Source organism: Carcharhinus amblyrhynchos, chromosome 4, assembly GCF_965287045.1.
Source record: "Carcharhinus amblyrhynchos chromosome 4, sCarAmb.v2.hapA, whole genome shotgun sequence".
Taxonomy (NCBI): domain Eukaryota; kingdom Metazoa; phylum Chordata; class Chondrichthyes; order Carcharhiniformes; family Carcharhinidae; genus Carcharhinus; species Carcharhinus amblyrhynchos.
Genome location: NC_137327.1, coordinates 127,742,669 through 127,768,371, shown reverse-complemented (window position 1 = coordinate 127,768,371; position 25,703 = coordinate 127,742,669). Strand labels below are relative to the sequence as shown.

The 25,703-nt window shown below is 42.1% G+C and overlaps 1 protein-coding gene across 2 annotated transcripts; it reads left to right on the top strand.

Annotated features, from left to right (window-relative positions):
• Positions 1 to 8,547: 8,547 nt before the first annotated feature.
• LOC145342338 (high mobility group protein B3-like) lies at positions 8,548 to 19,768 on the top strand. Of its 2 annotated transcripts, none has more exons than XM_080187843.1 (5): positions 8,548 to 8,570; positions 17,345 to 17,506; positions 17,594 to 17,736; positions 18,026 to 18,200; positions 18,502 to 19,768. In XM_080187843.1, the coding sequence occupies exons 2-5, from the start codon at positions 17,357 to 17,359 to the stop codon at positions 18,646 to 18,648; spliced, it is 615 nt and encodes a 204-aa protein (XP_080043969.1). In that variant the 5' UTR covers positions 8,548 to 8,570; positions 17,345 to 17,356; the 3' UTR covers positions 18,649 to 19,768. The 2 variants fall into 2 exon arrangements, with proteins under 2 accessions (XP_080043969.1, XP_080043970.1); XM_080187844.1 differs by lacking the exon at positions 8,548 to 8,570 and adding an exon at positions 15,534 to 15,612.
• The last annotated feature ends 5,935 nt before the right edge of the window (positions 19,769 to 25,703 follow it).

Genomic DNA, 25,703 nt, shown 5'->3' with positions numbered 1-25,703 from the left:
GAAACAGGAGACTTCTACCATTATGGTAAGTTCCTTTTGTTAACCTTTTTTCATTAGAACCTGTGTTTACTGCACTTTAATGTAAATCACAGTCAATATCCAATTGGTCTGCATCGAAAGGGGATGGAGACCTCTGCAGTGAAAGGGCCAGGCTCAATTATTAGAGAGTGTGACAAGTCCAAGTGAGCTTTATAAACTCCTTTTGTATTATGGAGGAAACACTGAAGACCCAGTTTTTGGAGAGAATTGTTTGTCATACTGCTGCACACCTCCTGTTGGAAACTAAACATGCCCTTAAACAAATTAATGAACACTTCAGGCTGGTATCTAAGTCAATTTGGATAGTAAGATAAGATTGTGTGAGATCTTGAATGTCACATGTGGAATTACATTGTGAGGTTTCAGTGATGTGAGCTGCTGAGCCCAAACTTGATTGGTCGATGAAGACGTAGGGACCATACAATGAATGATCAGTGTGACTTACCACCTATTTGCCAGAAATGTAACTTTTACAGATTATATAAATCAAATGACCTTTCACACAATGCTTGCGTGTGTTATGAAGTACGCTTTACATCATCTATAATTAGTAGACTTGCCATGTTTGACGGAAATCAACGAGCAATGTCTGAACCAACACTTCTATTGTGCTGAAAAGTGTAGAGGGGTAATATGTGGTTGTCATTAACAATTAAGGGTAATGTTGATTGTCATGACAAAGCTAAACAGGTTGATGTGAAGCCGTTACTGAAAAGTAATTTATATCTACTCCTGCTTAATAGGGGGTAGAAATGCAACATGGGGGCAGCGTTGACCAGGCGTTATCACATTGACTGTTTCATACCTAACCGGGTACTGGGTTTTACTGAAGCCAGTGAAATGGGGTGTGTGTGTGTGTATTAGGTGGATTTTGAACTTTTACTTATTATTTTTAATGAATGCTGGTTCTTCAAGTATCAGATCATAGTCAAGATAAATTGGCACAACCATCGAGTGTCTCTGATAATACCATCTGTTTCAGATCATTTAAAGTTGCCTTTTTACTTTGGTTGGCTCAAATTATTGTACATTGAATATTGTTAGAGACACAAAGTTAGAATTTAGAATCAGAAGGGTTGAATTATCGGAATGTGTATTAAGGAAGTTTAAATTACGAGTAGACTGTCAACTAGTAATCCCAAAACCCAGACAAAGGCTTCTCAAAGCAGTGCCGATTATACAGTTAACGAGAGCCAGAATAGGCCGAGAGATGGAACTGGGGCCTGGTGGGAGGAAGAATTGGAGTCAAGAATTGGAGAGAAATCAGGTAAGCAAGCACTGAACAGTTTGTTTAATCGTTCATCAGCCTGCGCAGAGCGAGATCTTGCCCAGTGATTCCCTAACCACTGGAAACTCTTATTGTAGTTTGGGTGGTGTGATGACCCCCAGGACTTGTAAGGAGAATCACTGATTGAGCTCCCTGTAGGACATTTGAATATGAGCTACCTGGTGATTGGCAATTACCTTTCCGGGTGGAGCTTGTACACCGACCCCTTTATAAAGAATGCCCCTGGATGGGTCCATTGTTGTATAATGTTGGTTGGGACCTGTTTGTGGTCACCACAGGCTTGTGGTTTTGCTTTACACCACAGTTCCTTTTCAGTTGACTCCTGCAGTTATTACAGGCTGACCATCTATATATTTTGTTAGTCGTGTCCTCCTTCCAGGGTACTTGAAGTAGTCACACTGTCCCGTCAACTTGCAAAGAAGAATATATATCCCATAATTCTGACAAAATTGTGCAGCATTTTATTGTTTGTTAATTCAAGCTGATAAGGTGAAATGCTACTAAAGCATTTTTAAGCACCCCACCCCCTCCCAAAAAGAAAAAATGTTACCTATAACAACTGATGGAGGATGTCAGCAAAACCTTTTAAATGAGCACTCTACTGTTGGGTCTATGATGCAATGGACATCATCCACTGGTTACAGGGACTTTTAAATTTTATTTGTTCAATGGAATGGACTTCACTGGTTCAGCCCACATTTATTTTCCATCCCTAATTGCCTTTGAAAAGGTGGTAGTGTGCTGCCTTCTTGAACCACTGCAGTCCCTGAAGTGTAGGTATACCCATAGAGCTAATGGGGAGGGCATCTTTAGATTTTGATCCAGTGACAGTGAAGGAATGGCAATATAATTCCAAGTGGTGAGTGACTTGGAAGGAAACCTGTAGGTGGTGGTGTCCTTATGCATTTGCTGCCCTTGTCCTTCCACATGGTGGTCATTGTGGATTTGGAAGATGCTACCTAAGGAGTCTTGGTGAGTTCCTGCAGAGCATCTTGTAGATGGTACACACTGTTGCTACTATGCGTTAGTGATGGAGGTGGGTGAATGTTTGTGGATGGGGCGCCAATCAAGCTGGCTGCTTTTTCCTGGATACCGTTGAACTTGAGTATTGCTGGAGCACCATTCATCCAGGCAAATAGAGATATTCCACCACACTCCTGATTTGTGCCTTGTAGATGATGGACTGGCTTTGTAGAATCAGAAGGTGAGTTACTCACTGCAGGATTTCAGGCCTCTAACCTTTTCTTGTAACCTCCATATTTATATGGCTAATCCAGCAAGGTTTCTGAGCAATGGTAACCCCAGGATGTTGATAGTGGGGGATTCAACGATGATAATGCCATTGAATGTCAAGGAGTGATGCTTAAATTCTCTCTTGTTGGAAATGGTCACTGCTGGCACTTGCGTATTGCGAATGTTACTTGCCACTTGTCAGGCTTAGCCTGGATATTGCTGAATTTGGACGTGTTTCAGAATCTGAAAGTCATGAATTATACTGAATATTGTGCAGTCAACAGCAAACATTGCTACTTCTGACCGTATGATGGAAGGAAGGTCATTGATGAAGCAGCTGGAGATGGTTGGGCCTGAGATACTGCCCTGGGGAACTCTTGCAGTGATGTTCTGGAGCTGAGATGACTGACCTCCAACAGCCATATTCCTCTGAGCTACATATGACTCCAACCAGTAGAGAGCTTTCCCCTGATTCCCATTGACCTTAGTTTTGCTAGGGCTCCTTCACGCCACACTCAATCAAATGCTGCCTTGATATCAAGGGCAGTTCTTCAAACCTCACCTCTGGAGTCCAGCTCTTTTGTCCATGTTTAAATCGAGGCTGTAATGAGATCAGGAACTGAGTGGACTTGATGGAACCCAAACTGAGCATCAGTGAGCAGGTTATTGCTGGCAAGTGCCACTTAATAGCACTGTTGATGATCTGTTCCATTATAATAAACTGACAGAACAATCATGGTCAACAAAGAAAGGCAAGAGATAACATAAAACTATCAAGACAAAAGCTTTAACAGTACAAACAATAGTGTAAATCAAGCAGACTGATAGAGATATAAAGATTAGCAAAGGAAAATAAAAGCTGAGCTGAGAAAAGGATCACCCAAAAGAGATTTAAAGATTAACACTTTTTTACAATCATACTGGAAGAAAAATGATAAAAAACAAATTGGGGTATGAAAATAAGGGTTTGGCAGACTTGTTGAACTACCCTTTGTCAGTCTTCACAATAATGGAAGAGAATAATATGCCTGTAAATCTGGGGAAGAGAATGATAGATTAAGATCTGGAACTCACTAAGGTTAATGTCGGAAAGAAAACAGTCTTGGAGAAAAAGATGAAGAAAATCCTAGGAGTTGACGATTTCCAACTCAGGCTATTGAAGGAAGTAAGTGAGGAAATTGTGGTTGCTTTGGACATAATCTTCTAGAGCTCCCTTGATCCAGGAATAGTTCCTTTAGATTGGAAAACTACAAATGTAACTCTCTTAAAAAAAAAAGTTGAGATAGACCTGTTAATGTGACATCTATTGTGGGGACGATGTGGAGATGATGGTGTTGGACTGGGGTGAACAAAGAACAAAGAACAAAGAACAACCCAGCACGGGAAACAGGCCCTTCGGCCCAACGAGCCCGCGCCGCCGCATCGCCCTACACCTATTCTACCCTGCTTGTCTACGAATGGGACCCTACTCAGTCAGATTCAGGGAAGAAATAGTGTCAATTTGGTGGAAACCAATTAGCCTAAGAGCACATCTTTGGGGTGTGGGAGGAAACCGGAGCGCCCGGAGGAAACCCACGCAACCACAGGGAGAATGCGCAAACTCCCACAGACACAGGCCCAAATCCATGTATCTGCACAGCTAGCAGTGCTAGTCACTGAGCTGTTGTGGAGCCCGTCTATCGGTCCAGGATCAAGCACACACACCGACATGAAGTACTAGGCCACTCCTGGACTTCCAAGAGCAGCCCACGCACAACCCGCCGTGTGCATGCCCCTCGCTTGACACGAGGTGGACCTCCACCTGTGGAATAAAGACAAAACATATTAGTTATACAGCCTGCCCTTCCGGTGTCTCCCGAGGTTTACCCTATTTAATAGCCCCTACCATATCCCTCCATTCCCGTTTCACTCATATGCCTATCTAACTGCATCTTAAACGAGTCCAACGTGCCTGCCTCCACCACCCTACTCGGTAGCGCATTCCAGACCCCCACAACTCTCTGTGTAAAGAACCTTCCTCTTACCTCCAAATTATACCTCCCCCCCCTCACCCTTAATTGATGACCTCTTGTGTTCGTACCCAGTCTAGGGAGCAGTCTCTCACTATTAACTCTATCTATTCCCTTCAGTATCTTATATACCTCTATCATGTCCCCTCTCAATCTCCTTCTTTCCAAGGAGAATAGCCCCAGTCTCTTCAGTCTCTCCTCGTAACCCAGTCCCCCCATGCCAGGCAACATCCTGGTAAACCTCCTCTGCACCCTTTCCAGAGACTCCACGTCCTTCCGGTAATAAGGTGACCAGAACTGGACGCAGTACTCCAAATGCGGTCTAACCAACGTTCTGTATAACTGAAGCATTAGACGGCAGCTTTTATACTCTAAGCCCCTTCCTATAAAGGCTAACATCCCATAAGCCTTCCTAACAACGTTCTCCACTTGTGACACAACCTTCATGGATTTGTGGACCTGCACTCCCAGGTCTCTCTGTACATCTATACTCCTAATCGGCCTACCTTTTATCACATAACTCCTCTCTGCATTATTCCTTCCAAAATGCATCACCTCGCATTTGTCAGGATTAAATGCCATCTGCCACCTATCTGCCCACAGTAAGAAGTCTCACAACACCAAGTTAAAGTCCAACAGGTTTATTTGGAATCTCAAGCTTTTAGAACGCTGCTCCTTTATCAGATGAGCACTCACTTGATGCAGGATCAGCACTCTGAAAGTTCGTGATTCCAAATAAACCTGTTGGACTTTAACCTGGTGCTGTGACACTTCTTATTGTGTTGTGGGAATATTATTGGAATAATCAATTAAGCACATGATCACGTAGAAGAATTTGAGTTAATTAAACATAACCAATATGGCTTTCGAAAGAGATCATGTCATTGAATCATAGAACGTTTATGGCATAAAAAGAGGCCATTTGGTCCATTGTGTTTGTACTGGCCAAAAAATGAGCCATCCAGCTGAATTAATCCCACTCTCCAGTATTTGGTTTACAACCTTTCAGGTTACGGCACTTGAGGTGTATAGCCAGAAGCTTTGTAAATGTCTAGCAAACTTAACTGGATTTTTTTTTGCAGAAGTCATAATAGTAGATGTGAATGTGAATGGATGTAGTGTATATGGACTTTTAGAAGATATTCAATAATATTCCACGTAAGAGACTACTAGGTAAACTTAAAGCCCATGAAATTTAAGGAAAATTATTGATCTGGTCAAGAGATTGATTAGGCAGCAGAAAATAAAACAAAGATGATTGGTATTTGGAAGGAAATGACCAGTGCTGATCCACAATTATCTTTGCTGAGGCCTCAAATATTCACTATACTGCATTTACTGGTGACTTGGACAATACATGACAATAGAGAGTCACACATCCAAGTTTGCATATTACACAGGCTGATGGTATAGTAAATGGTGTAAATGGAGCATAACATTACAAAGAGATATTGATAAATTAAATGAGTGTACAAAATGTTGGTAGGTTGATTTTGATGTGGGTAAGAGAGAGGATGTCTCTTCTGGGTGGATAATGATAAAGCCAAATATTAATTAAATGGTGAAAAGAATAGTGAAGTTTCAAAGAGATTTAGTCCAAGCACCTAAATCACAAATATGCAGCAGTCAGGTGCAAAAAAAAATCAAAAAGGCTAATTTTGTTATATTAATCTTTATAACTAAAGGGCAAGAGTATAAAGCAATATGAAGCCCTGGTTAGACCATGGGCAGGATTTTCCAACAGCTCTCCCACCGCAGGATCTTCCAGTCCTGACAAGGTCAATGGACTTTTGGCTGGCTTGCCACATCCGTTGTGGCAGGATCCGGCTCTCATCCGGACCATGGCAAAGTTTTGGGCACTCTGCCTTCAGATGTGATTTATCAGTGTGGAAGGAGTGCACCAAGGTTTAGGTTGTGAAAAGAGATTGCAACAACTAGACTTGTATTCTCTGCGATATAATGGATTAAAGGGTGATTTGATGGAGCATTTTGGAAGGAATTGATAGGATAAGTAGATAGAAGCTGTTTCCACTAGTGGAAGAGTATAGAACAAGGAGATGTGACTTTACAATCATAGCCAGGCCAATCCCAAAGGAAGCAATAAAGCATTTTTTTCATGCAAATGGCCTCGGGCATGACCTTACAAGCCTCAGGCGGCCTTGCCAGTAAAGTCAGGGCCTTCATCTATATCTCTAAACAAAAAATTAAAGTTGCAATCCGTCGAGCCAGCATTTTATCCTGGGACCTGACTGTCCAGTAGTAACATCAGCGGGGATGGTAACAGAATGAAAATACAGGTCAGCCATCATCTAATTGAATGTTGGAACTGGCTAGAAGGACTGAATGGCTTGTTCCTGTTCTTATATTCTCAAGCTGGAAAAAGTAGTCAATCAGGCTCTGCTCCTGATTGGTATCCAGTGACACCTGCTGGAAGTGATAGCATGTGGTTTCTGGTAATACAGCTTTGAACTGGGTTGTGAACTCTACACGGCAAACAGTCGCTCATCCTGCCTTTCACCTTTGTCGACAAATCTATAAGGAATTGCTCCAGTGTCGTCATCCGTTTTCAAAAGCTGTTAAGAAAAAAGCTCAAAGTAAAATATATTTGAAACAAAACAACAGAAGTAAATGAGAATATAATTGTGGACATTTAATAATATTTTAGTCCTTCCGGCACCCATCAATCAGGGAAGGCTCAATATATATCGTTGGACCCCATGTGCTCACACTCCAGGACCAACAAGACCATGGAAGAGAGGCAGGCGCAGCCAATAGGTCCACCTGTACCCTCCCATCTGCAGTAAGAATTTCTCTCTAAATGAAATCAGAAGAAAACCACCAAAAGATGCAGGGCAAGATTTTCCAGACCTTCCCCTTGTGGGATCTTACGGTCCTGCCAAAGGCAGCAAGCACCCTGTGCTGGGTGCTCTGGCAGCAGGATGGTTAAGGTACGGAAAACACCATAGACATTGGCAGGACCGAAAGATCCTGTCAGCAGCCGATGGTGAGCTGCCGGAAAGCACGCCTGGGGAGCGGGGGTGCGGAAAATCCACCCCCCCCAGCTCCTGAAATTATTCTTTAAAAAGAGGCCTGAAAAACATAGAAACTAGAGACAGGAGTAGGCCATTCGGCCTTTGAGGCTGCTCTGCCATTTATTGTAATCATACTGATCACTGAATTCAATATTCTGATTCCCACTACCCCCCCCCAACCAATATCCTTTGATCCCTTTAGCCCCAGTAGAGCGGGAAACATTCTGAATGATTACTTCCTCCAAAAGTATTCACAAGAGGAAACATAGGTAGTTGCTCTCCTTTAACAGATTTGTTGTAGGTAAAATGAATCACTTTGACATAACTGAGATGGGAGTCAGAGGTAAGATAAAAGCATTCAAAAACAGCAGACTCCCAGGGATAGGGCAACATTTATTCCACATTGTTGAATGACAGAATGGACAGGATTTTCCGGCAGTGCTCATTTCAAGACCAGAAAATCCTTCCGAGGTCAATGGACGGTTGCATGGTCCGTGTCCAGGAATTGTAGCAGGTGGGATGTTAAAATTCCACCCAATGGAAGTGGTTTGTGACTAAATAGGAATCTTGAGGGAGCTGATTGACTTAGTATAGCTATCAATAAGTTGGAACCAGGCCAATGTGATACTAGCATTCAAAAGGGATCAGCTCACCACCCCCATCTTCTCAAGGGCATTTAGGGATGGAAACAAATGCTGACCTTGCTGGTGAAATTTACATCCAAAAACAAAATCTAATTCCAAGAATGAGTGAATTAAAATAAAATGTCTCAGGCAATTACTAATCATAGGGGAGAATTTTAACCTTCAAAAGGGCAACTATTGATTAGTTGGGAAGGGGGTGTGTGGGGATGGTGGAGGTGTTGTTTCGAAGTGTTAAAAGTCTACATTTTGACCTCAACCCATTCACGTTTGGTTTTTACAGATACCAACATGGATGCTCAGGACTCGACGCACTAGGAGGAGGAAGGTAGGCAATTTAAATATAGTGCAGCTTTTTTGCTTCATTTTTATTCACCAAATAAAATTTAACCCTGGCTGCAGGGCCCACCAGCTAGATTGAGGTGAGGGACTGCTGCAAGAGGTGGTATTGCCTTTTCCTTTCTTTGCAGGACCCAGCATGTCTGCTTCTCCAACTCTTTTGATACTTCTGCGTCTCCCTCTCTTTCCCCACAACACATCCAATCATTCATGACCCATGCCTCCAGTCTTTCTCCCAAGCCCCCAAAACAAGGCTTCTAACCTTCTGCTGCCAGCCTGCCTCTGATCCCTCCCCTTATCGGTTTCTGGCCTTACCCCAGTTTGCCAATCACCCCCATGAGTCTTCCAATTTCAACCGCCTCCACCACCCCCCGCTCCCCACCCCACTTTGAGATCCCTGTGTTCCTTTTGCACGCTCCCAAATTTTAATCACTTCATTGTTGGCCTTGACCTTAATCTTTGGAATTCCTTTCTGAAACTTCCCTCCTTCTCTACTCCTCTCTCCTCTTGAAGATGCTCCTTAAATCCTACCTCTATTGAATGACCTTTTGATTATTTGTTCCATTATAATTTCAGATGGCTCCGTATCAAATGTTTTGTGCATGATGTTCATGTTTTGGGATATTTTTGCTGTTTTAGATGAACTATATAAATGCAATTTGCTTTGTTGTCATTTCTAATTTACGTCAAAAATACAAACTCAGAAATACAATGAAAATTGATTAGATTTGCAGTTGATACCAAATTAGGAAGGGAAGTAGAATCTGAGGAGGTAGATCAGAAATTGTAGAAGGAGGTAGATAAAATATGAACTGAACTGTGTGACATAAAGTTTAATACAGACAAATGGGACAGAGGGGCAAAGGCATCAGGGTGTAAAAATGCACAAAGTTAAGCCAAGCGCTAATGTTTATTTCAAAATAGGTAGATTTGAAAAGGATAGAATTTTGCTGAACTTACATTAGATCTTGGTTAGCTCACACTTAAACTATGTACAGTTCTGTGACAAACTCCACACTGTCATTCAAGGCCGAAATTGAACCGGAATCTTTGGCAGCAGTGGAACCAATGTACCACCGTGTCACCAAATCTGGAAGGTCCACCTGCAGATGCTGTCCTGACTGACTGCTGTGGTGTTCTGGGGTCCGGGGTTGCAGCTGGCCGCCATGCCAAGCTCCAAGGCATCCCCAGGCATTATTCAAATGAGTCCTGACATCTTCAGGCCAGGTTGACCCATGGAGAACCCAGCATAGATGGGGCCAGGCCTTCACTTGCATCGCATTAACAGGATGCCAACTAGTTTCACATCGGACTGTGGTGGGGTTTCTGACTTTCTGTTCTTATTGACGCGTGAATCTATGTTGGTGTGAAACTGATTTTTGGTCTTCCCACCCACCCACCATTAGATCTGCCAGTGGGGCTTGGAAGAATTCTACTCAGAGCCACTGAAGAGAGTTCAAAAAAACAATATTTCCCAGGATGATAAAGAACTATAAAGCAATACCCTTCAGGAAAAGAAAATCATTTTGCATTTTTTTATTGTTATAGTCTGGGTGCCCTAGTGGTGAAGGATAGATCTGGAGCCAATCTTTGAACATTTTTATAGGGTTTTATTTACAGAGATGTGCATTATAAATATGTATTCCCTAACCCAGTCATCTTAGTTGGTATGTTCCTATTTATAGATACACAAGTAAAGCTCAAAGTAATGCACACCTGCATACAGCTGAGCCCATAATTATTGTACAATTAACATTTTTCTTGAAAAAAGACTGAGGGAAGATGGTATAACACTGAGGAATTCTCCTATGATCCCACCAGCGGGTTCAGATGAGGGGAGTCCAAAAATCGGTTTGATGTTTGTGTGAATTTCCCGCACAGTGAATCAGGAAGTTCACTGGAGACAAATGTGAAATTGATTTGCATCCAGCTAATAGATGCAGATGAAGACCCAACCAGACTTTCTTCCCTCACCCCCCCCCACCCCATGTGACATCGGAGGGCAAACATGCCAGTGCAGAACACATCTGGATCAGCCTGGTGTACAGAAGTCAGGACTCACCTGAACAATGCCTGGGGCTGCCTCCAGAATTTGGGATGGAGGCCGCCTGCAATCCTGGACACCGGAGCACCACAGATGTTGGTGCAGCAAGCAGCTATAGGTGAATCTTCCAGCAGTGTCATTGAGGATGTCTGTCATCCACTCTCAGACATTCCTGGTGATCCATCATTTTCAGGATGGCTATCTTTTTCCTTCAGTATTGGGCACCTTTTCAAAATGGCAGCCAAGTATGATGGCAGCACTTGCGTCATCATGCCTGCCCTGCCACAGAATATGGTGAAAAACCCCCAAGTGCATAATTAATGAGGTCTGGGCCAGACGATATGATGTGGTTTCCCACCATCCTCAGCACCAGGAAACATTTGACCTTCTCACCCCTGCCACAGACTGATCCCAGATGGGAGAATTCCACCAGCTATCCTTTAGAACTATGAAAGGTTTTGATTGAGTGGATAGAGAGAGAATGCTTTGACTTGTGGGGAAGGGCATAACTAGAGGCCACTAATGTAAGAGAGCCCCCAAGAAATCCAACAGGGAATTCAGAAGAAACTTCTCTACGTAGCAAGTGAAGGAATTCGGTACATAGAGAGTAGTTGAGATAAATACTAAAGATACATTTGAACATAATCTAGATAAGCTAAGAGGGAGAAGGGATTGGCGGGATCTGCTGATACAATTAGATAAGGAAGGAGGGGAGGAGGAAACTTGGGTAGAGCATTAATGCTGGCAGAGACTGCAAGAGTGGTTGAGACAATGAGAAGTTTGATATGACCAAAGGAAGTATTCATCTTCATAGCTGGACATGTAAGAGTTCCACTGAAGATCAGAAGGCTGAATGCTGCCAGGTGAATAAAGGTTAAGGATGAAAATAAGAGAAATGGGAACTATTGTTAGATGAACGATGATGAGTGGAATTTTCACTAAGAAATGACAGGGTTGAATTGTGAAGAGTGGTCAATGATCTGAAGGAATGTCACACTAGAAAGGAGAACAATGTACTAGAGATTCTGCGAATTTAGAGAAAAAGTGCAAAGACAAACCTTTAACTGCAACACAAACTGAACAATTTAGGACAAAACTAGATAAGGGTTATGGTGAGTGGGCGGGTGAGTGGAGCTGAGTCCATGAAAGATCAGCCATGATCTCACTGAATGGTGGAGGAGGCTCAATGGCCTCTTCCTGCTCGTAGTTCTTGTGTTCTTATAACTCAGTATACAGGTTTCTCTCCAAGGCTGGAATTCCTTACCTAATACGGGACCACCTTCACCAAAGGATTTCAGCAGTTCCTGTAGGAGTATCATCACCCTCTGTCCAAGAGCAACTAAGGATGTCAGAAACGTACCTCCCTAGCGAGTGGTGAAGAATGTGGAATGCCAGCTCTGATGAAAGGTCACCAAGATTCGCAAAGTTGGTTCAATTCTCTCTCCACAGATGCTGTCAGACCTTGCTGAGTTTCTCCAGCATTTTTTTGTTTTTGTTAAGGATGCCAGTCTTGCCAACGATGCCCATATCCCAAAAATGAATAACAGAACCCAAAGAGAAAATGCTGGAAAATCTCAGCAGGTCTGGCAGCATCTGTAAGGGGAGAAAAAGAGCTGACGTTTCCAGTCCAGATGACCCTTTGTCAAAGTGGATAAACTTTGCCTCAGCTTTGACAAAGGGTCGTCTGGCCTCGAAACGTCAGCTCTTTTCCTTTCCTTTCAGATGCTGCCAGACCTGCCGAAATTTTCCAGCATTTTCTCTTTGGGTTTCAGAATCCAGCATCCGTAGTAATTTGCTTTTATGAGTGAAAGAACATTACTTTGGTGGAGACCATAGGACGCTAACATGGATAAGGACGCAGTACTGGACCCGAGCAACTTTCACGAACCGTTGGAATTGCCTTGGACCTCCTCAGACCTACAGTTATTTAGGTGAAGTTTTTGAAGGGCTTTTAGAACAGGACAGTGGAGCAGAAAACGAGGAGGAAATCCTAGGAGAAATTGAGGGGGAGAATAATTGTGTCGAAAGTATTAATTTGATGACTTGAGGCCAGATACGATCATGTTCCAGACGGTAAATTAAATTGTGTTTGACATCAGTCTGCGTTTGCAGGCAGCGGTTAGATTCTGTGTGGGATGACGAAAGGACATTGCTCTCATTGTTAAACAGTTTTGACTGTGAGCCACAGCCTAGATGATCTGATAAGGGTGTTAAAAAGAATCTTTGGTGTGGTATGCTTCAGAACTCCCATTCCAGGGCGACTGGAGTGTGCACAAAGAGCAAGAACTCCAGTCAAGTCCTGCTGTTCCTTTTGAGTTTGATATCCTGGCCTCTTCCCAAGAAAAGCACCTGGGGATTTATAAGAAGCTGTCAATCTACAGAAACCTCCCTCAAGGATGTGTCTAATTAGATCACTTCCCCACAGGGAATACCTGAGCAGTGGTCTGTTGAAGTGGTAAACTGGGTTGAACACAGGCTCCTTTAGTGGTTAGACCGTGTGGGTCGTGAATACCCGAGACGTGAGCCGGAGTCTGAAAGAATCCACCTGTAAACATTCTCATAGCTGGTCATTGCTTTCCTTACATTCACCAACTCGCGCACTGTTTTTGACTTAAAAATAAAGTTTACACACATCTCGCAACATACATAACATACAGCCGCAACTCGATGCGTTTAATTAGATTTTGGTTTTCTCGTACACATTTCACTCATTTATTTAGACCACTGCCGTGCTTTACAGCATTTTATCAGTGAAGCTCTGGCTACAATTTGAGGAAATACTTAATATGTTAAATGTATTATTTCCTGCGTGATTGTTTCCCATTAGTTAGTAATCAGACACGCATTTTGGTAACATTCCATTGTGATCGTTCTGAACGATTTCTAACAAATACATTTGAACTTGTCGTTTTTAAATTAGGACCAAGCTTTTGTGTCGCTATTGAATTTTACGGATTTAACAGCAGAAATAGATTTAAAACACTTGGTCATAATGCAGAATGAAGAACTGTGTTAGAAACTGAAGTTCAGAATGAACAACGACAAAAGAATTCAAATGCGTTAAAATGATAAATTCGGAGTGAGGAATAGTAGCAATAGATTAAAAACTCTTTGAAAAGAATTATACCCAGAATGAACAGTAGGTAAATTCACTGTGGGGAAAATCATTAAATTGGAGCAAAAAAAAATTTAAAACTGTTTAAAAAAAAACATATCCGCAATGAAGAACTAAAGCAGGACACGTTTAAAAATCACAAGTTCTGAATGGAAACAGTAGCAATAGATTGAATACTCTTAAACTTATTGCTACTGTTTGTTTCAAACTTCACAAAAAAACATATCCAGAACGGGGAACCAAAGTAAAAATTAATGTTGTTTTAAAAAAAACCTAAGTTCAGAGTAACGCAAGGTTTCAAACTTCGAAAAAATCATACTCAATGAAGAATGGAGGCAAATTGGTATAAACAACAATAGATTTAAAACAGATTTTAAACTGGCATAAGTTTAGATTTAAAATCAGGATAAGTTTGAACTACAATTGATTTTAAGCTACAATAAGTTTGAAGTACAATAGATTTAAAGCTGCGCTGTGAAGTGCAGATCTGAGTGAGAAGCAGCTGGAGGGGTTTTTGCTCCAAGTTTTGTTTGCTGCTCTGTCTCAGCACTGTGCTATCGGTGCTGCCGTATACAGTGCTACTCTGTCTCAGCGCTGTGCTGTTGCTGAATATAGTGCTGCACTGTGCTACTCTGTCTCAGCGCTCAGTTGCTGTATATTGCTGCACTGTGCTGTTGTATATAGTGCTGCTCTGATTCAGTCCAGGCTGCTGTATATACTGCTGCTCTGTCAGCGCTGTGCAGTTGTATATATTGTTGCTGTATGTACTGCTCTGTCTCAACGCTGTGCTGCTGTATGTAGTGCTACCCTGTGCTGCTATATATATTGCTGCTCTGTCTCAGTGCTGTGTTGCTGTATATATTGCTGCTGTATATAGTGCTGCACTGTGTTGCTGTATAGTGCCGCTCTGTCTCAGCGCAGTGATGTATATATTGCTGTGCCGCTCTGTCTCAGCGCTGTGTTGTATATATTGCTGTGCTGTGCCGCTGTATATATTGCTGTGCTATGCCGCTGTGTTGCTGTATATATTGCTGTGCTGTGCCGCTGTATATATTGCTGTGCCGCTCTGTCTCAGCGCTGTGCTGTATATATTGCTGTGCTGTGCCGCTGTGTTGTTGTATATATTGCTGTGCTATGCCGCTGTGTTGCTGTATATATTGCTGTGCTATGCCGCTGTGTTGCTGTATATATTGCTGTGCTATGCCGCTGTGTTGCTGTATATATTGCTGTGCTATGCCGCTGTGTTGCTGTATATATTGCTGTTCTGTGCCGCTCTGTCTCAGCGCTGTGTTGTATATATTGCTGTGCCGCTGTGTTGTTGTATATATTGCTGTGCCGCTCTGTCTCAGTGCTGTGTTGCTGTATATATTGCTGTGCTGTGCCGCTCTGTCTCTGTGCTGTGTTGTTGTATATATTGCTGTGCTGTACCGCTCTGTCTCAGCGCTGTGTTGTTGTATATATTGCTGTGCTGTGCCGCTGTGTTGCTGTATATATTGCTGTGCCGCTCTGTCTCAGCGCTGTGTTGCTGTATATATTGCTATGCTGTGCTGCTCTGTGTTGTTGTATATATTGCTGTGCTGTGCTGCTCTGTGTTGCTGTATATATTGCTGTGCCGCTCTGTCTCAGCACTTCCTCAGGTGGTGTTTTGAAAAAGGCGGGCCTTTTTTGAATGTGGCAGCGAAGGGGGAGGCTGACCAATCAGGAACGGGAGCAGGCCGTCTGGGCGGGGCGGAGGGCGGTGGCGCTGGCCAATGGGGAGGCGCGGCCGCTGTCCAATGAGGAGCGGGCTGGCGGAGGGGGGCGGGGCCTGGGCTGCGGGCAGAAGGAGGCTCGAGCGCGTCCGCCGACCATCAGCAGAGGCAGCTGCCGCCGGTAGGTACCGCAGGGCCGGGGAAGGCTCCCGGGAGAAAGGACCCCCGGGCAGCCCGCCCAAAAACCCCGAACCTTCCGTTACCCCTCCGCCTCCTCTCTCCCTATCCCCTCCACTTTCCGCCAGCCCTCTCCGGCCGCGGGAAGACCGTTTCCCAGCTCTTTCCCTTTCCCCCCCGCGCGCGTGTGTGAGGCGCTTGTCTTTCTAACATGGCAGCTCCTTGTTAATGGCGAAGGCGAAGCGGGGCGGACAGCGAGCGGCACTCTGCTCGCCGCCGGCCCGGTTGGCCTCGGACACCCTCCGGAGCTTGCGTTTCGTGCTCGGGCTTCCTTCCCCTGTCGGACTGGGCGGCTTTGGGGGTGGCTGGCGGGGCGGAAAGTGGTTTTCCACAACTAACTCGCACGCATGGACTCCAGTCTCTATCAATGCAAGCCGCTATGCGTCAAGTGTCTGTGTGAGAGAGAGGGGAAAAAACTGTGTCCAAACTTTTCCGCCTTGGGGAGAGGGGGAAGAGACTTCCCCCTGGCATTTAACATTACCATTTAAAAAAGCAAACTGCCGATGAACAATATTTTTCTCCTCAGGGAAGGGGAAATGTTAGGTATTTGGTGCGAGGCTGTTGTGAGGTATTGTTGGGCTCTCTGGCTGTCGTTCACTCCTAGTGCAAAAGATGGAGCCATTTTAGCCTAGTGTGTGTGTGCTATAGAGAACAACTATATACACACATTGCCCCTGCTCTCTCTCTATATCTAAGCACTGTACTGCCTAAGCAAAGAGGGGGAACAATTTCTTTTCTATCCCTTTATAAAACAGCCCCTTCAAACCCCCCCAACCCACCGCTTTTCCAGCCCCAAAGCAGCCCCAGCCTGAGGAGGGAGGCATTTCAAGGGGACTTTCTTTCATGAGGAAGGATTTCACAAAATGGAAGAAGAATTATTGGGATGTTGACCTGTTTTTTTCTCTCTTCTTTCTCTCTTGTCGATTGCAATTCGCCATCATTACTCCTCTATCTCCATGTTACAGAGCCCTCCCCTTGTGCTGAAAATACCAAAAGCAAATGGTTTTAAACACCAATTTTTTTCTCTTCTCTCTTTCTCTCGCCCTTTTTTTTTGCAGGTTCTTTGTTTCAGAAGAGGATTTTTTTTTTGTTGTCCTTGAACATAAAATGGAGATGGAAAGAACATGGCGGGAAAGAAATAGATAAATAGCTGAGGAAAGGCTCTCCTTTTTTTGGGGATATAGTGGTATTAAGCCCAATGCTATTCTGCTACCGGCAGTATTCGGAGCGGTGCTTTCAGGATTTTTTTAAAAAGCCTTTTAATTTGCGCTTATCTGAACCCGTCTCTGAAATGAAATATCTTTTGCCAACAATGGAAAGAAGGACTTATACCGCGTAGGGTTTTGCAACAAAAAATATTTTCACATCAGTACTTTTTTAAAGGATTCTTTTAATTCAAATGAGGCGACTTTTTTTACTTTCGTCTTTTTTAACGTTCTTATTGGAGATAATTAAAATACCAATTTTGTCGATTTGGATGATTATTTTCCTCAGACTTGTATTTAAAATGTTTTATTTCATTTTTAAATTTTTTTCCCAAAGTTGACATTTAAGTGTGATATGGGGATTTAGAAGACAGACTGCATATTTTTTGATTTTTTTCAGTGCCAGATGTGGATTTTTGCTGTTTTAGGTAAATTTAGAAATGAGATTTTTAAAACATTTTGTCATTACAGAGACACACCAAGATGGCAAAACGTGACCCCAAGAAGCCAAGAGGCAAGATGTCCTCTTATGCCTACTTTGTTCAGACTTGCCGTGAAGAACACAAGAAGAAAAGCCCTGATATTCCTGTTAATTTCTCAGAATTCTCTAAAAGGTGCTCTGAAAGATGGAAGGTAACTTTGTTTTCCTTGTGCATTGACGGATAAAAGATGTATTTTTTTGAATTGAGATGTTGGTGTAACACATGTATTCCCCACCAGACCATGTCTAGCAAAGAGAAGGGCAAATTTGAAGAATTGGCTAAAGTAGATAAGGCTCGTTATGACCGAGAAATGAAAAATTACGTGCCAGCTAAAGGTAGCAAGAAGAAGAAGAAGGACCCCAATGCACCAAAACGGCCTCCGTAAGTATATCTCAGATGCCAACACAATTGACAGCAATCTGATGCTTTTTTTAAAAAAAAATTTGAGTGGTGTTGACTTCTGTGCAGAAAAAGCAGCATTCTGTTCAAACTTAATTTGTAAATACCTTTTCAAATCCTTTACCTGCCATAAGGTAGTACCTAATTCGGTTGTATGACAGCTTGTTTCTTTTCCTTTGCTTTGTGCTCAACTGACAGTTACATACATAAAAAAATAATAACCACAACAGTTCTTTCAGATGCGTTTGTTGTGATACTTATTTCTCTGCAGTTCTGGATTCTTCTTGTTTTGTTCGGAACACCGACCAAAAATCAAAGCTGTAAGTCCTGGCTTATCTATTGGTGATGTAGCAAAGAAGCTTGGTGAGCTGTGGAATGCTTGTAGTGAAGAGGAGAAGAAGCCGTTCATTAGCAAAGCTTATAAACTGAAAGAGAAATATGATAAGGTAAGTCCTGTTGCAACAAAATACTTCCACATCTTGCTCCCAAGGCTAAGTCAGTTTAAATAGTGTAAAACGTGCACAAGCCACAGGGTGTGGATGAGGAAAGCCCATCATATATTTGATTAAATTCCCCCATTGTATTTGGAACCATTTGTAATGCCACCTGAAACTTTCCATAGTAAGAAGTATTGACTATTCATTACCTGGGAGACTTGCTAGTTTAAGTCTTGTGCGTGGTGCTGATCTCCTGGTAATTGCTAGTCTTCCAAGTAGCAAGGAGTTGAAATAATTTCCTTTTTTTAAGGATGTTGCTGATTATCGCGCCAAAGGCAAGGTGGATAGTGCAAAGAAACCCCCTGCCAAGAAGGAGGCATATTGCGATGATGACGATGATGATGAGGAAGAAGATGAGGAGGAAGAGGAGGAGGAGGATGAAGAAGATGATGACTAAATTGTACATTTGCCTCAGCTTAATTACTTGCTATGTAACTGAAAGCATTTAAACCCTGTTACAAGTGTTGCAACCTTTTAATTTTGTAAGTTGGTGTGTATATGGTCTAAGGCAAAAAGTAGCTTGAGTTTTAAACTGTACAGGCCTTTTTGTAATATTCACACTACAGCGGTGGACATTGAGTCAACTGTTAACTCTTCTTTCTGTTAACTGGCTCAGCCTCTTGTACAGAAGGGGGATTTAACTGGATTAAAATGTATTTATGTGGTGTTGTGTTTAAGTGCAGTATAGTTTAAAGTGCCGTTGTAGCCAATTCTTAAATTTTTGAGATTGCTGTAAGTATGAGGGGTAATGAAGCAATCAAAGTTTAAAAAAAAAATCAGAGTTGTCAGTAGGCATTTTAAGCCTGCCACGCTTGTAGGCAGCATCGCACGGTGTCCCATGTACCAAAATGGTCGTGCAATATGCTTTTGACCTCATTTGGAATGAGTTAAGGTATGGTTTATAGAAGCAGAGTAGCAAGATGGCAGCCACCCTTGGGTAGTGATCAGTAAATCTAGACCTGTTGCATTGAAAAGGAGGTAACCATCATTCAACACTGACCTCCTGTGCCTATATACATCATGCTACTGCACTTCCAAGGATATATTGGTAAGCAGAAGCCAAATCCAAAGGGCTGTGAAATGGCAAATTATTCTTGCCATTTCTGTGAACTGTTCTCGCTCGTAAATGAGAAGGAATTGTACTATTTTAAAACAAAAGCCTTGTTTTGAAATTAATAGACCTGTGTGGTGTTCTAGGTAATGTATTCATGCTTTAAAATGATTGCATACTTCACAATTGGTGCAATTTGGGAACAATTGAGCAAAATGCTTTAAGACATCCCTTTTTTTATATAAAAATGATATTTGACTTTGTGCAGTACTACATGGCCCCGCCTGAAACTTCACAGGCTGTGGGGTGACTCCCAATTTTGCACTTTGCTGAAATCCTAGTGACAACCCTGAGCATTCTGTACTTTAAATGATCTTGTAACTAAGGTATATTTTCTTTTTTGTATGTTTAGTATGCTAAAATGTGTTTTGAAGTAATTAAAACAGGATTAAATTTGTAAAGTCTTGCTTGTCTTAAAGTCTTATTAGCCATTACATCATGAATATCCTTACACTGCAGTACTTCCAGTAGGTTAGGTAAGCTAGAGAATGACTAGGCACTTGGAACTGAAAGTCATGGAAATGTGCACATTCCCACCTCTCAAGTCTACAGATTCCTGATGGATACTGATGAATCCTGTGGTTGACTGCAGGAATTGTCTTTTAATTTACACACATCCAATGTCCAAAATAGACAGTGAAATTGAATAGATCGCAGGTATTCATGGCTGAAGTAGTACTAAGATGCCCTGATGTGCAACCCCCATTGATGTGTTGCAGCAAAAAAAAATTGTGGGGGGGGGGGGGATGTAGAATCAAAGTCCTGGCCAAGTTAATACTAAAAGTCCTTCAGCAGGACTTGAGATGGCCAGATCAGTTAAAATAGTGTAAATATGTTCTATCATTTCTGCATTTTATTTCCTAGTTTGAAGTTGGTCCTGTCTAGAGAATTCAATTGTTGAGGATAAAAACTACTGGAATAATTTGAAAAGTTTCTTTGAGTTGATTGTACCTGGATCTGTGCCTTAAATGCTGTGAACTATGGGTTGGATGCAGGAAGATGGTATCAAAGGGCGCTTGGATGTTCTCAGGCTGGCATGGACAAAATGAGCCAAATGGGCCTCCTTTTGTGTTTATCTTTTCTGAGGCAAAAACCTGGTGTGTTCAGTCCACCTAGTAGTTGATCTCTCCATGGCACGAAGTTTGCGACTCTAGAATTGGTGCTTGATGCATCCGGATTATAGCTTTTTGTGCTGTCCTGTATCAGGTTGCATGATCAAAAACTTCTGCAGGTCTTAATTTTGTAGCACCAGCATGATATTGTTGTGTTAGCCCTTATCTTCATTAATTCTGAACTTTCATTAAGATTTTTAAACTTGTAGTTAAAACATTCCAACACTATTGAACTATTCTTGAATTTAGTTAGAGCTATGTATAATTGTCTTATCCTGTGGGAACAATTATCTTTAAATTTAGTGTTCCATTGGGTTCCAATCTTGCATGCTGGGTTCATTAATAGGCTGTGTACAGTGGTGAAAGAACATAGATCACTAGGGGTGCTAACATACTAATGTGGGCAATGTGAAGTTTGTGGAGCATTGCTATTTGCATTTGCTGTTTCTCCTACATTCCAACAAAGCAGAATACCTGGAACATATATGATGCACTGCAATCCTGTGCGTATTTCTAATCCTTAGTTGCACCCTAAACTTGTTTGAAATGCTGCTTTTTAAATCTAACAAAGTACAAGATCTCAAAGGGTTTGTAAATGTTGAGAATTTGTTGCATTTCATTATTTTGCAGAAGGAGCAAATGTGATGTGAGGAAAAAACCTTTTTCCATAGTGGTTTGGGTCTGGAATGCATCATGCTTGTCTTGGAGAGCAGGTACAATGGGCCAAAAGTAGCCAAAAGGTGGCACAATAATTCTGATTCTTCAGTTGGGCAAAATGTAACCTGGATTTCCTTTTCCCAATTTAATAGGTGCAAAATCAAACTTGCCCACTGACTTGGCATATGCTTTGTATTAGGATCATTGCAAACATTTTACATGGGCTTGCCATTTGGTAGAAAGAATGCATCTCCTAAACATAATTTGAGATGGCAGTGTAACCTTATTGATCTCTTGATCAACAAACTTTTCTAGTGAAATCAATGAATGCATGCCAGATTTGACAACTTACTGAACTTTGTATTGTCACTTTTCTCCTTTTCATCTGCTGAAGACACTTGATGCTTTGTTTAGCCACTAGGTGTGCTAGAGAGCAATTGTTCTTGTCCCCACCACCTGTTGAATGTAGTCATTTAGCTTCATAGTGTAAATCAATGTGAAAGGTTAAGTCTGGCAAGTTTGATTCTCTAAGCACAAGAATATTGTGGTGGTAAAAATTGCAAAACTGGTTCCTAGTGACTTAATTTGCCATCCACCGTACTTATTTGCATGTGGTTAGAAATGGCAACTGAAATATTACAATTACTTTACACCTCTTGGATAGATGTATATTACCAAAGCAACTGACTCCTGCTGTACAGGTGGTGCTTTGGTTGAATTAATCAATTTAATCTTTGCGGGCAGGAGTAGGAAATGTTTTGTAATAAGGCCGCAATAATCTGTTGTATAAAGCTGAAATTCTTGAAGTTAAATCCACGTGCCATCTATTCCAATCAGCTCTGAATGTTGAAGATTTGAGTAGGTGTAGCCTGCGCATAAATGGTATTTGACAGTGAGTTCAAATTCTTAGTATAGTTGATTTTAAAAGACTGCTTAAAACGTATGCCTGTAAAACTGACCAAAACGCCGTCAAAATGAAGGCGATAGATCAGCAGTTATTGAAGTACGAGTTCACTAATCTTCAGGCAAGAAATCCTGCTGTTTTAAACCAGTGATTGCATGCTGATTATGGTTGATTTTCAACTACCTACAGGAATGACCGAGCAAGCCGTTCTCAAATAAAGATGGACCAAAAAAAGATGGGTTTACCAAAAATTCTCACCCTTAAAAATTAATTGGAGGAGGAGGAGGGTGCTCAGACTGACTCTTGACAAAGTTAATTGAAAATTAGAACTGTTAAAAACAAGTGCTTTTACAAGGATTTTTGGGATGGAGGTAGTTGGTGGAAGGTTTTTGTCCAGATTTTTTTCCTGAAGCCACTCTTAAGGCTGTATTGGTGGAAATCTGATGGGCAACATGGCCATTTTAATTATTAACTTGGCCCTGTCATTGTTGGAAGATACAAGTTACCTATCCACTCTGATTCTGTCTAGTGATTCTTGTTGCTTTCCTTTTCAGGTGGGTAGTTAACCACTCTGCAAAACAGTGTCATCACCTTTTGATGACATCTAAGTGAAAACTGCATGGAGCAGCACCAGCCCATAGGAGCACTTCATAGGTTTGTGACCAGGAGAGAAATGACCCAATGTTATATAGCAAGCTAGGCAAAATTGCCTTTACTGTCCCCAAGAAATAACTTGTGTGCAAAGTATTCCAAAAGTTTGATTTAAAATAGTCTGCCGGAGGCTGAAAGAAGGTAGACAAATAGGTGAGTACTGAAACTAGTTTGTTTCCTCTTAAAAATCAATTATAATTTAAAAAATGGTTCAAAATGATGCTAATTGATTTGGTAGATGTCCCTGGTGTTGGTTGTTTCAACCAGCCCATCAACTAAGTTCAATTTAACTTTGAATTTTGAATGACTTTTCTATCCAATTGAAGACTACCAACAGTTAGTAAACAGGTAGCCTGTTAGATTTTTGGGAATAAATGTTGGCCTGTAGAACTTTTCAAATAGTGCTGTGGAATCTTTCAGACAGGCAGCATCCCAGACAGTGCAGTAAATCCTCAGTACTGCATGGCAGCAGCCTAGATTTCATGCTCAAGTTTTTGGAGTTGGGCTTCTGACTCCAAGAAGAATGCTTGGACACCATGGAATAGAAATTTCGCCATTGTTTTTCACTTGACAGAAGTTAAATCAATGAAAGGGACAGGGATCATAGTAGTGAAAGTAGTTGAGACCAAAACATTGAATGTTTTCAAGAAGTAGTGCAGATATAGCACTTGAGGCAAAGGGGATCAAAGAATATGGGGAAAGGCAGAATCAGGCTATTAAATAAATGGTAGAGCAGGGCTGAATGGCCATGTTCAGCACCTGTTTTCAATGCTTCTATGGAAGAACAAAGGTTTCTTTGCTCTGACATTTAGAAAGATACAAGGTGTCATTTTTGGCTGTGATATTCTCACTCCATGATGGAATGTGTATCAGTTCAAGTTTGGAAGTACAGCAAATTTGACACCAATACTGAGGACTGTTGTATTAGTCATTCAGGTTAGATATTGCTAAAGATACTGTGGACTCTGCCTTCTCAAGTGGGTATAGATATGCCACTATTTAGAACAGGTTATTTCTCCCCACCCCACTCCTCTGTCCTGGCCAATATTTATCCCAAAACCAATATCTATTAAAATAGATTATCTGGTTATCTTATGGCTGTTTGTGGGGCTGTGCTATTTGCCACATTCCAACAATGGTTACATTTTGGGGTACTTAATTGGCACTGAAGTGCTTTTGGAGTTGTATGAGCTGCTTTTCTAAATTCTTCTAAGGGCTATCAGTGTTGCAAGATAGGCTAGCATTTATTGTCCTTGAGAAGGTGGTGGTGAGTTGCCTTTTTTTTTTCAACCTCTGCAGTCCCTGTGATCTTGGTATACCTCCTGTCAGAAAGAGTTCCAGGATTTTGATCCAGTGACTGAAAGAACGATGATATCCATTCCAAGTTCGGATTGTATGGCTTTGTTGGAATGTGGCAAATAGCACAGCCCCACAAACAGCCATAAGATAACCAGATAATCTATTTTAATAGATATTGGTTTTGGGATAAATATTGGCCAGGACAGAGGAGTGGGGTGGGGAGAAATAACCTGTTCTAAATAGTGGCATATCTATACCCACTTTTGCTGCAGCATATGCTGTATTTTGTTAACCCTGCTCACAATGGTGAAGGGAGTGAATGCTGAATTTGGTGGGTGAGGTGCCAAGCAAGGGTATGCTTTGTCCTGGATGGTGTTTCCTGAATGTTGGAGCTGCCCCCATCCAGACAAGTGGAAAGAATTCCATCACACTCCTCCTGACTTGTGCCTTGCAGATAGTGGACAAGCTTTCGAGAGTCAGAAGATAAATCACTGACAGAGCTTCTTGTAGCCACAGTATTTATATAGTTTGTCTAGTCAGTTTCTGGTCAATAATAACCCCCAGAATGTTTATACTGGGGGATTCAGTGATAGTAATGCTAATGAATGTCAAAGGGGTGATGGATTTTTTCTTTTGGAGATGATCATTGTTTAACACTTGTGTGACATGAATGTTACTTGCCAGTTAACAGGCCAAGTCTTGAATGTTGTCTGGATCTTGCTGCATATGGACATGGACTGCTTCAGTATCTGAGTTGAGTGGTGCTGAGCACTGTGCAGTCATCAGTGAACATCCCTAATTCTGACCTTTATGATGGAAGAAAGGTCATAAAGAAGCTGAAGCTGTTTGGGCCTGGGACATTACCCTGAGGAATTCCTGCAGTGATACCCTAGAATTTGGATAATTAGCCTGCAATGACCATCCTGTATGCTAGACATGCTTTTAACTTGACAGTTTTACCCCTGATTCCTATTGCAGTTTTGCTAGGGCTTTTGACACCAGACTAGATCAAATGCTGCTTGGTCATCGAGGGCAGTCACACTCTCTCCCTAGAGTTCAATTGTCTTTGTTCACGTTCGGACCAAGGCTGTAAGGAAGTCAGAACTGGGTGACCGTGGAGAACCTGAACTGAACATCAGTGAGCTGATTATTTTTGAGTATGTGGCACCTTTATAGCACTGTCAATGACACCTTCCATCATTTTACTGATGATCAAGAGTAAACTGATGGGGCTGTAATTGTCTGAATTGGATTTGTCTTGCTTTTTGTGGACAGGACATACCTGGGCAACTTTACATTGTCAGGTAGATGCCAGTGATGTAGCTCTACAGAAATAGCTTAGAGGCATGGCTAGTTTTGGAGCACAAGTCTTTTGTATTTTTGCTCGAATGTTGTCAGGGCTCATTGCCTTTGTGGTATCTAGTGCCTTCAGTCGTTTCTTTTATCTTGTGCTGCAGACCCAGTCTAACAGTTATTTCCCTTGGCTCTCAAATCAGTAGTGGTGCCACCAAGCCACTCTTGAAGTCACCCACCCAGAGTAAATTCTGTGCTCTTGCCACACCTTATATATAACAGAGGAGCAGTGATTCACCAGCTGAAGGAGAGGGGCGGTAGGTTTGTAACCAGCAGGAAGTTTCCTTGTCTGTTCTGATGTCACGTGACTTTATTGGGTTTGGAGTTGCTGGAACATGCACAAAGATTGTAATGGTGGTGTTTGG

Bases quoted from the DNA above. Each gene is read 5' to 3' on its own strand.
- LOC145342338 (XM_080187843.1), top strand. From the start codon at position 17,357: ATGGCAAAACGTGACCCCAAGAAGCCAAGAGGCAAGATGTCCTCTTAT. The intron at 17,737-18,025 runs GTAAGTATATCT...ATTTCTCTGCAG, and splicing joins AATGCACCAAAACGGCCTCC to TTCTGGATTCTTCTTGTTTT. The intron at 18,201-18,501 runs GTAAGTCCTGTT...CCTTTTTTTAAG, and splicing joins TGAAAGAGAAATATGATAAG to GATGTTGCTGATTATCGCGC.